Raw genomic sequence first — 12,198 nt, 5'->3', positions numbered from 1 at the left:
ATAGGTTAATTCTGTAAATAAACCACCTACCATTGATTTACACAGTTAATTTTTTATTTTTTACCTTTTTTTTTTTTTTAACGTAAGCTCTATGCCCAATGTGGGGCTTGAACTCATGAGCCTGAGATCAAGAATTACATGCTCTACTGACTGGGCCAGCCAGGCGCCCCAATTTACAAAGTTATTTAAAATATATTGTCCAATACCTTTCTCCAAAGTCAAAACAACTCAGGAATTTTTTGAATATTTTTTTTCAATATTCATTTTTTCATTACTTATTACTTCACCTATAGTAAGAAGTGGTACAATGCTGTCCAAATTTGGACAAGAAAATCAAAAAGATTCTGAAGAATATCAAAAAGTTTCTATTTGTCTTGTTGACCTACTTTTTTTATTGTTGAGTTTTTTTAAGCAAGCAGTACATTTTCTGACATTATATGTCACATATCATTATGCTATATATCCTGTGCATTTTACATGCAAAAATTAGGAAAGAACAATTCAGATGGACTAAAACTTAGAACTGTTCAAACAACAACTTTTTAATAGTCTTATGTCTATAAAATAAGTTTCACAATAAAGATAAAATTCACAGGATAGAAAACTCAGGTTTTGTGGTACAATGTACTCACAAAATTGGAATAAATCTTCATAATCTGTATCAGGCTTTTTCTCCCATTTATATTATAAGCCCCTTATCATCCTTAAAAATAATTTCTAAAAACGCAATAGTTTTGAAAAACGACTATTAACAGTTCGGCTCTAAATTAGGTTAACTCTAAATTAAACTGGGGATAAAAATGATTCCTACATTGTAGATATATAATGCTCATGTATGATGTTGTATTTGACCCTACATTATGACCAAATCTAGGTTATAGTACCTTTTCCAGATGCATTTTCATACCAGTTCAAAAGATTAGGGGACAGAAAATACCATATTCACACAGTAAAGAAACAGGTGACTCAAATTTAGGTAGGATACAAAAGAAAACAAGAAAGGACATATTAGGAGAGTAATTTTCCTGGAGAGCAAATGAAAAAGAAAAGAAAAAGGAAAGAATCTCCCTTCAAAGGGACTATGCATCACTTGGCAAATTTGGATTCCTCAACTCCAGACAAGACTGGACAGAACACAAATGAAAACAGGTTGCCCATAGTTATTCTTCAGCAGGACTGAGAGAAAGCAGTCTGTCACTGCCACAAAAGAGGTCATACCTAGTCCATTAAAGAAACTGTTCCTTTCTTTTCCTCTCTGACTCTGGGCCTTCTACATAGACAAAGCCCCACATTCCCAAATCATTTTGTTTTTAAATCTTCATTTCAATATACCAAATGAACAAATTTATTAAAGGAGAATAAATAGCACAAATTACTTTAGTATTTTATATGCCATAGTGTTAATGTTCCTGATACCTAAAGTAGTGTCTTGATTATCCATTTACTATTTAATAGTCATTATTAATGTTCATTTTGTAATATATGGTACTTAACTTCTTACCAAAATCCTTATTTTCCTATGAAAAAAGTACTATAGAAAAAAATTTAATCTATTCAATCATAACAGGAAACCAATTTTAAACCAGAAAGAAATAAATGGAAGCTCTAACTACTTACAGCAGCCTTAGTCTGAGAAAGTGCATCCCACGATGTGGTTGTATCTGCTGGGGAACATGGATATTTACTGAATCAGAATCTCTAAAGTAGTCCTCAAAATCTGCATTTTAATAAGCTCCTAAATGCACTCAAAAGTGTGAGAACCATTTTATTAGGCAGAACTGTTTCTCAGCAAATGCTTTATCATATTGAACCAAAACATGGTTCTTTTCCCATTCTATAAAGCCAAGCTTCCTAGTACACGGTTTAGAATTGTATTAGACACTGATCCTACTAGTTCTTAGGACAATATCCCCACTCATAAACCCATTAGACATCAACAATAAGCAATATCCTCAATTTATCTCAGTGACCTAAACACAAAATTTTGTATTGTAGTGTATTTCACAATTATGATGTTGAAAAGATTAGAAAATTACTCCACACCTCAATCTACCAGTAGAAACAAAGGTAAAATCTAGTCTTTCAGATAACAGCCCTTCAAATGGTACAAGGCCACCTAGTTACCTTAAATCATCCTTCCCTCCAAACGTCCCTCATGTGACATGATTTCCAGATCCCTCATAAACCCGATAATCTTACTCCAGATATACTCTAGTTTGTCAATGCACCTCAAAATATATCATGTCCTAATTAAAGTAACCCCCAATGCATCATTTAAAAAAAAATAGTTCAATGAGACTTTGCCTTTTCTTATCTGTGCACGATAGGTCTAAAACCAAATTAGGAGCTATATTATATCATTTATTGACATTAATCAGAATTTCCAAGAAACTCTGTAAAACCAATTTTACATATACTGATTCTTTTTTGTGTTTTCCTTTATAAAACTGTTTGCCATAGGACACCTTTGAAGGTGAGGTACTTTGCATACTTAAAACAAATTGAACTTAAAAAATTATCCACTTTTTATAAAGCAAAGTATATGTATAATTTTCATTTATTGATTAGTCCAGAATTTTATACACATGACCTAAACAAAGCAGGCACTAAGTTCTAAAGTTTAAAAAAAAAAAAAATCATACCTTGAACAGTATCCTTGCTTTGAGAGTTCCTTGGATTTGGTAAAGGCACCTCTTTTGATTTGCTGCTCCTCATCCTGCCAATTTACCTACAATCACATCATCACCATTCATTAAACGTCAATATTATAATATTAGTAAAGAAAATACTCTTTTAACTTTCATGAAAGTCAGAAAAGGATTTTGTCAACTCTAAAAGTTATCTTTATGCCCTCTTTAGAGTCCCTTATAATCCAGTAACTTTATTTTTCCTTGGAAAACTAAACCATTAAAAAGTCTATCATGACTACCTCACACCAACTAGGATGCCTATTATCAAAAACAAAGAAACAAAACAACAACAGAAAATAACAAGTGTTGATGTGGCGAAACTGGAACTCTTGAGCAATGTTGGTGGGAATGTAAAATGATACAGCCTCTATGGAAAACAGTATGGCAGGTTCCTCAAAAAATTAAAAATAGAATTAACCATATGATCCAGCACAAAAGAACTGAAAACAGGGTCTCAAAGAGACATTTGTACACGCATGGTCATAGCAGCATTGTTCACAATAGTCAAAAAGTGAAAGCAACGAAAATGTCCATCAACATATGAAAAGGTAAGTAAAACGTGGTATATACATACAATGGAATATTATTCAGCATTAAGAGGGAAATTTTACCATTTTCTATAATACAGATGAACTTTGAGGACATCAACTAAGAGAAATAAGCCAGTTACGAAGATGAATACTATATGATTCCACTTATGTAAAGTACCTAGAGTAGTCAAAATCATAGGGGCAGAAAAGTAAATAGTGGTTGCCAAGAGCAAGGGGGGATTGGGGAGCTGTTGTTTAATGGGTATAGAATTTCAGTTTTACAAGATGGAAAGTGATGCAAGATGGATAGTGATGACGGTTGCACAATGCTATAAATGTATTTAATACCACTAAATTATACACTGAAAATCGTTAAGGTGGTACATTTTGTGTATTTTATCATAACAAAAAATGAAAGAAAAAAAGAAAAAATTATATCATGACTCAAAGAGAAAGATCATGATCTGCTTATGCTGACTAGACAGCTTGATGATAGTCATATTTTCCGATGAATACAGAATTATTCTGTTATAAAACTCACAAAACACTGAAAGTTTGGAAAATACAGGAGGGGAAAACTCATTCCTATTCCCCAAATCTTAATATGATCATTAAGCTATTTTGCACAGTTCCTTCTATTCTTTCTAATTTTCATTTTTATTCTAATTTGTGTAAAAAGTAAAAAATTTTTATTTTTGTGTCCCACTTAACTGCTGGATGTTTGTGGTAGTTTTTAAATATATTCACAAATCCTCTGATACTCCTTTCTTCAAGAAGTAGAGGTTAATTTTCTTCCATTAAATGTAGGCTGGACTTAGGGATATACTTTTAACAAATGTGGTGGAAGTGACAATATGTGACTTTTAAGTCTAGGTGACAAAAGGCATTGCTTGTTCTCTGGAGTTACATAGCAACAGATTATCAGTACAATATTATGTCTCATTTTCTCTATTACAAGTAACACTGAAATGAACATATTTGTGTATCTGTGAATTTTTGCTTATTTGGATTTATCTAGAACAGGATCTACAAAGTGTAATATTAAAACTGAACTAAAGAATGTGAAGAACATGCGGCTCTTGAGATCCAATGTTAAACTGTTTTCCAATTTATACTTTACCACTGTTTTTATTTATAATGAGCCTACTAGTTTCATTAACATCTTTTAATATTCAGCATTATATCTATTCTATTTACTTGCTGATTTAATAGGAAGAAAATGGTTGTTTTAATTTGAATTCAATAGATTGCTAGCAGGACTAAACATTCTACCATAGATATTAATCTTAGTTCTTCCTGTGTGAATTATCTCTTCGTGTCCTCTGCTCATCTACCTACCAGGATCATCATGTTTTTCTTATCAATTTGATGAGTTCTTTACATTATGAATATATGACCTCTGTCATGTGTGATAAAAATAATTTTCTTCAACCACTGTTTGCAAAGGCAGTTCAGTATGTTGTATATTAAAGAACCCAATTTGAATCTAAGGAAAAGAGGGGGCATCTAGGTGGCTCAGTCGGTTAAGCCACTGACTCTTGCTTTCGGCTGGGGTCATGATCTCAGGGTCATGGGATCAAGCCCCATGTCAGGCTACGCGCTCAGCACGGAGTCTGCTTGAGATTCTCTCTCTCCCTCTCCCTCTGCTCCCCCTCGTGCTTGTGCTTTCTCTCTCCCTTTCTCTAAAATAAAATCTTAAAAAATATATAAATTTAAAGAAAAACCTACCTACTAAAATACAAACACATAAAACTGAAGGCATAATTAATTTTTAGGAGAGTTAATTTCACCCACAGTAAATAATCCTCGTTTTAAAATTTCTTTTAAAAAACTTCAAAAATGTTCTAAAAATAAAATTTGTTATAAATTATATAAGACCTCTCTAAGAAATGTCAATCTGTTTTTAAAAAGTCAGATAGGAATGATAGAAAAACTAAAACTAAAAATTTTCCAATCATAAAAGCTTCCATCAGTGATGCCAACATAGCTCAAAAAAATCAACTCATTTTACTTTCTTTCTCATAAAAATACTTTTGGCCTAGCCAACTATCAAAATGATAACAAACATGAGTTATTCTGTATTACTAAATAATTTATCAACAATTTGACAGAAGTTTTCTTTGAGCAGACCTCTCTCTGCTCTAAAACTAAACTAAATGCTATAATATGTATTAATTCTCAATTTTCCAATGAGAAGGAGAAATAGACTAAATAATAAAAACTGCATATATTTCCATAATCTCTATGTTCAGGGGCCAGCACTGATAAGGCTGAGACAAAGTACATGAGTAAAAAGAAACGCATTTATATCTACTTCAAAATAAAAAAGACTTTCTTAATGGTTAATCGTCAAATGCAAGTGACTCAATTATCAGGAGGGTGACATTTATGTAAAATTTCATCTTATAAATTATAGTATATTCACCATTTAACAATGAGAATGAACTAATTACAACTACATGCTACAAACATGTTAAGTGAAGAATGCCAGAAACAAGTGTACATGCTATATAATTCCATTTTATAAAGTATCAAACAGGCAAAACTATCTATGGTGTTAGAAGTGAGAACAGTGGTTACATACAGTTTGGGCAGAAGGGTGGTGACTGGAATTGGAGCAAGGAAGGGTTTTTGAGGTACTGATAATATTGTTTATTGATATGGGTGCTGATTACATGAGTGTGTTCAGTGTATGAGACTTCCATCAAGCTGTACACTTACATGCTGTTTCAATGTACATTATACATTGAAAGTATTTTCTGATAACATGCCCGGTTTAGGTTTATAATTACAGTTTTAATTCAGTTCTATAGTATGTCTAGTCTCACGAATGTCAGTTTTTCAATATTTTACTTTTCAAAATCCCAGGTTATCCCATACTGAATAAGTATTATTAATAGATTAATAATTTATTATTATTAATAATTTATTAGTCTAGGGTTCTTTACTATACAACGTACTGAACTGCCTTTGCAAACAGTGGTTGAAGAAAATTATTTTTATCACACGTGACAATGGTCATATATTCATAATGTAAAGAACTCATTAAATTGATAAGAAAAACATGATGATCCTGGTAGGTAGATGAGCAAAGGACATGAAAAGATAATTCATACATGAAGAATAGAATAGAATCTAATTCTATTATAAATAGAATCTATTTAAGTAGAACAGTTCTTTATGTAAGAATATATATGTATCACCATTTTCTATAAAAATAGAAAAACTGAGGAAAAAGTACACTGAAAAAAATCTCCTCATAGAAAGAAGAGAATCTAATCTGTCAAAACTCTTACTATCTTTAAAGTATAAATCTCAATCTGTAAAATGCCTTTTCTAACCACTTTAAGATGACTAAGTCAAATAGATTAAACTTATTCAAGATCATTTATTAGGAAATAATGAAACTACCTTCCCAGTTAAATGTTTTATAGGCAACATGACAACTTTATTCTATAGCCATATGGGAATTTTGGAATTATTGAACATTTGTGCATTCTCTTTTGCCTACTTAATCTGTCAAAAATTAAGAAAGGCAGACAAAAAACTACCATAACTATTTTTTGTCTCCTTCTCTTATTTCTATAAACTAATGTTTATATAGCTTGATAGGATTATTTAGTACATAAAGGTTCATGGTTATATTGTCATGTGGGTTTTATATTTCTTCAATAAAAAATGACCATCATTGTCCGTAGAGAACTATGTTTTACTATTCAGTTCTATTTTGTATGCTATTAATAAAAGGTAAGTATTGCTTTATTCTATTATACCTGCCCTAACCTTTCAAATCTAAGCTTTCTGGGACACTATTTTAGATGCATCCTGTATACAGAAAATAGAACTTTTTTTTTTTTAAAGATTTTATTTTATTTTATTTTATTTCTTTGACAGAGAGACACATAGAGAGGGAACACAACAGGGGCAGAGGGAGAAGGTGAAGCAGGCTTCCCGCTGAGCAGGGAGCCCGATAAGGGGCTCAATCCCAGGACCCTGGGATCAGGACCTGAGCTGAACGCAAAGGCTTAATGGCTGAGCCACCCAGGCGCCCCATAGTTAGAACTTTTTAATCCAATGTAATAATCTTTGTTAAGACTAACAATAGGGAGGAGAGCCTAATTCTACTGGTGGAGACCTGTTAAAGCTTTTTGGGAGTATATCCTTAAAGACACCATATTAATTAGGACATGCCTACTATATGTTTGGTATGAAGGAGAAAAAAGGGACAGAGACTATTATGCATCAGAAGCCCTAATGGCATCAGCATACCATGTTCATAAAAGTTAAGTATTCTGTTATCTAGTAATAGATTTGTCACAACCCTCCACTTCCACAATGGCAGAGAGCCATGGTTTTCTTATAAATGTTTCTGAGAGTTAGACTAGATCATCTCATTGACATTTTTAAAAGTTATTTTATGAATTGTATTAGTTTAGCTAAAAACCATGTCAATAACTATGATTTCAGGAAAGGGTTAACAAATTTGCAAGAGCCTGTCAGACTGCTTTATTTTCTAAGACATTATCTGTGAAAGTCCAAATTTAAATGGTTGTCAATCATCCACAAAGTAGACTTTCTTCTTTACTGTGTTTTAAGATACTACAGGGCCCCAGGGTGGCTCAGTTAGTTAAGCGTCTGCCTTGGGCTCAGGTCATGATCCCAGGGTCCTGGGATCGAGTCCCACATTGGGCTCCCTGCTCCACAGGGAGTCTGCTTCTCCCTCTGCCCCTTACTATAGTTAAGGCATATCAAAAGGTATAAGTAGAGTATAAGTATAATAATACACACCTATGTACTCATCTCTCAGTTTAAGAAATAAACTACTGAAATTTGAGTGAAGTCCCCTGTGTACCTCTACTCATATCCACCTTCCCCCATCCAGAAGTGACATCCACTATCCCAAACTCAATGCTTATCATGTATGTCCTCCTTGGACTCTCAACATTTTCCAAAATACAAATGGGAATCCTTCCTATTCAGCACAAAACAAATGATCTCAAAGTACCTTTGTCGTATCACTGTGCTGTATACCTGAAGTTAATTTAACATTGTGTGGCAACTATATATACACATATATATTATGTTCCCAAAAAGATTTATTAAATGAAATTGTGTACGAATATATTACAGATGTCAATCACTGTGTCTGCCCAACCATAGCCCCCTCTCTGAAGAACAAATATCCCCATTCCCATCCACAACCCCTCACCCCCGCTATAGCTGATTGAAGAACAGTGAAGAACTAACTCAAGAGTGGCCTATCCAGTCTCTGGCAAGAAGAGATCTAAGAATTTTAGAATGAAATGTTAAGTAACTGAGTCAAGGAGTTGTGAGGAGTCAAGTCGAAAAATCATAATGAAAAGCAAGATGAAGATCAAAGAAAAACAAATGAGAGATCATGTAGCTTCCTGAAAAGGAAAAAGTGGCCTTGTTCTTAGCCATTTTCCAGTTCCCATAATACCACTACCTCATTTTCTGCCCCTGCATTCCTTGAGACCTCTCTGAAGTCTTACAACAAACTTTTTATTTCTCTTTACTTAAGGGAAAACAGGACAAAGTCCTACAAAAAAAAAAGAGGATCCCATGAAATCATTCATTTCAAGCCTCTAACTCATATAGAGGAAATAAGTTAGTAAGAGAAATATATGTGAAATATATTTCAAATATACTATAGAAAAAATGTGTTAAATACATTGTTTTAAAAAAGGGAAAGAAAATACAGAAAATTTCAATGACAATTTCTATGACAATTCTTTTGAGAGAGGGTTATCTCTGGTCATCAGAAAACATTTTTTTTTTGATCCACTGAGAAAATTTCCCTTTATCCTTCAAATTCATTTTCTTATAAACAGTCCTTCAACTAAAAAGTCCTTACTTTCTTTTCCTTTCTTCTTCTTCTTCTTCTTCTTCTTCTTTTTGTTTTTGAGAAAGAGAGCACGAGCAGGGAAGGAGGGGCACAGGGAGACAAAGTGAATCTCAAGCAGGCTCCACACTCAGCGTGGAGCCTGCAGGGCTTGATCTCACAACGCTGGGATCATGACCTGATCCAAAATCAGGAGTCCGATGCTCAACTGACTGAGCCACCCAGGTGCCCCCAAAAGTCTGTATTTTCTAAATCTAAAAAATTATTTTTCCTGATTTGTAAGTTTGTTTTTTATGAAGGTCTTAAAACTAAGTTTAAACATTATACATATATAGTTATCTGTCCAGAAAATCTAGGAAATATACCTTTGTAGTAACACAATTTTCCAGTTGGGTATTATAACTCTACTACATTTGGGGTTTTAAGCTTTCATCTTGAAATACTCACTACTCTTGGGATCAGTAAAACATATCTGTCTTACCTTCCTTACCCTCTTGATTTTTTTTTTTTCCTTAACTGACAGCTTCCCTACTTTTGTCCAATTCATCAATGGTAACATTTCCAAAGGTTCCATTCTTAGGCCTCTTCTTTCCTAGCTTCCCAGGCAATCTCACACACTTTCATGGTTTCAAACCACTTCCTAAATGTCATCCTATTTCCGTCCTAGGTCTTTCTCTGAACTCTGGACCCAAGTTTTCAGTCTATTAAACAGTACAGCTCCAAATCCCACTGGCACTTCAAATTTATCAAGTTCAGAACCAAACTCATTATTGTCTATCTTCAAAATTGTTCCTTCTTTTTCTCTTAGCAAATGGGGTTGCCATGCATCCAATTTATCTTTGACATTTCTGCCTCTCCCTCACCACCATTTACTGAGTTACCAAGTCAACACTATCTTTAAGATGTTTCTCTTATAAAATAGGCCTCCATTAAGCTGTTGAAAAAAATTTTTCAAGATATTTCTAATTTCTCTCTTCCTCTCTCCCTCTTCCCCTTACCTCTGTTCAGAGTATTATCTTTAGCCTAAATTGTGGTAAAAGCTTCCTAAATTATTCTGTTCCTAATCTATTCTCCATACTGCAACTACAATTATCTTTCTGCAAACAGAACCTAGCAATTCTTTTATAGCTCTTCAATGACTATCACCTATGGGATAAAATTCCAAATTCCTTAGCATGATGGAACTTGGGATCCTCCACAACCCTGATTTAGTCTTAACCCCCTTGCTATCTTCACTGTATACCAGTTGTTCTTGTCAAAAAGCCATAGTTAGAGTGCATTCCCTAAACATGCAGAAATTTTCATTACCTCCGTATCTTCTTTTCCTAAATTTTATCTGGCAGTTAATAACCTTCAAGCCCAAATGTTAATGCCATTTACTATAAATCTTTCCCCAACTGTTCCTTAACAGAATTACTACTTCATCTGTTTCCCCAATAGCACTGTTAATTTTTTTTAAGATTTTATTTATTTGTCAGAGAGAGAGAGAACACAACCAGAGGGAGTGGCAGGCAGAGGGAGAAGTAGGCTCTCCACCGAGCAAGGAGCCTGATGTGGGGGCTCAATCCCAGGACCCCGGGATCATGACCTGAGCTGAAGGCAGACGCTTAACTGACTAAGCCACCCAGGCGTCCCGCACTCTGTTAACTTTTTAGAGCCCTTATCATTAGACACACACACAAACACACCATTCATTCATTCAATGAATATTCCTTGAGCACTTAATGCTCACAATGCAGTGACACACATAAACAAATAGTATACAATGTGGTAAAGCTATAAAGTTACAAATAGCACATGTGTATCAGTCTCTCCACAAGGTTTTATGGTCCTTAAGGACTACATCTTTTTATTTACCCTCCCATCAACAGAGACCTTCCATGAACAGAAAAACAAACAGCACTGTTGAAAGCTGTTATGATCTCAACTTAAAGAGAAAATAATAGAGGAATCAAAGGCAAGGCTGCCAGTTAAAGGACAAACAGGGAAGAGAGTGGGGTAAATCAACAGAAGTAACAAGAAACATGATCACAGAAGCAGAAGAGATGGTTTAAAAAGCCAGGCTGGAAAACTACCCATAAGAAAGGAAAGGAGGACATCTAGGTGGCTTAGTCGGTTGAGCATCTGCCTTTGGCTCAGGTCATGACCCAGGCTCCCTACTCAGCAGGGAGTCTGCTTCTCCCTCTCACTCTGCCCTTCCCCCCTGCTCATGGGCACCCACATGCTTTCTCTCTCTCGAGTGCATGCGTGCATGCTCTCCCTCTAATAAATAAAAACATTTTTAAAAAAAGAAAGGAAAAAGAACACAATTAACAATCATCACTAGGCTAGTAAGCTAGGAAAAAAAGAAATGTAAAACAAGGGAATGAAATTCATATACTATTTTGCAAGTAGTCTATAAGATTATATGTAAAAGAAGCCACACCCAAAAAGCGTAACTGACCTTGCTGATAATAACAGTGTAAAGAAGAGGGTTACAGGTGACCATATAATAAATATATGATACCATGGAAACAATGGGAGTCGTTTGATAAAGCATATCATCATTAATGTGCAATGAATAGATGACTGGAGCAAAAGATAATGCTTTTGATTTGCCTATATAACCAAGTAAAAGCCTTACTATGATTAGGCAAAAAAAAAAAAAGTACAAGAATTATGTATAAACTGTATTGGAGGTTCATTTATTCACTCTGGACATGAACAAAGTAATGAGCAAAGTGGAGCAGTAAAACATTACCATCTAGAGCCCATGAACAGCAGAAACTACTCAGAAAGGGAAGACATTTCTCCCAGTGGTTCACCCAGAGCAAAGATGAACTACTAGACCCATGGCTTCAACCTCATATGAAGTCTTAGTGTTTCTTAGAGGGGAATGGAGTGGCCCCATCTAAACAGATTCTTTGTGGGAATTAACAGAGAGGTACCATTAACTAGCAGGCTACAACATGACAAACACATCTACCTTGTCAAGAATACTTTGTTAGCAATCAAGTTCCCCGATTCTGGAAGTATGGTGATACTGCTGAGTGCCATCCTCAACAGACCTGAACTCTGACTGACAATGAAACCTAGTGACAAAGATTCCAAGATGCCAAGAGTCTCTAATTGACAG

The 12,198-nt window shown here is 34.4% G+C and overlaps 1 protein-coding gene across 3 annotated transcripts in view; it reads right to left on the bottom strand.

Annotated features, from left to right (window-relative positions):
* CEP350 (centrosomal protein 350) overlaps positions 1 to 12,198 on the bottom strand; it is a 154,847-nt gene that overhangs the window by 126,581 nt on the left and 16,068 nt on the right. For 2 of the 3 annotated variants that reach the window (XM_088017380.1, XM_028121508.2), the window contains exons 2-3: positions 2,643 to 2,728; positions 1,618 to 1,664 (exon numbers count right to left, since the gene is read on the bottom strand). In XM_088017380.1, the coding sequence (XP_087873506.1) occupies positions 1,618 to 1,664; positions 2,643 to 2,715 (120 nt within the window). In that variant the 5' untranslated portion in view covers positions 2,716 to 2,728. The remainder of the gene's footprint in view (positions 1 to 1,617; positions 1,665 to 2,642; positions 2,729 to 12,198) is intronic. The other variant, XM_028121509.2, reaches the window with a different exon arrangement.

The sequence above is a fragment of the Eumetopias jubatus genome, unplaced genomic scaffold (assembly GCF_037043125.1).
Source record: "Eumetopias jubatus isolate StellerSeaLion01/CBP00866 unplaced genomic scaffold, mEumJub1_p1.0 scaffold_12, whole genome shotgun sequence".
NCBI classification, from domain to species: Eukaryota; Metazoa; Chordata; class Mammalia; order Carnivora; family Otariidae; genus Eumetopias; species Eumetopias jubatus.
The sequence above is the reverse complement of the archived record's forward strand: the minus strand, read 5'-3'. Positions and strand labels throughout refer to the sequence as shown.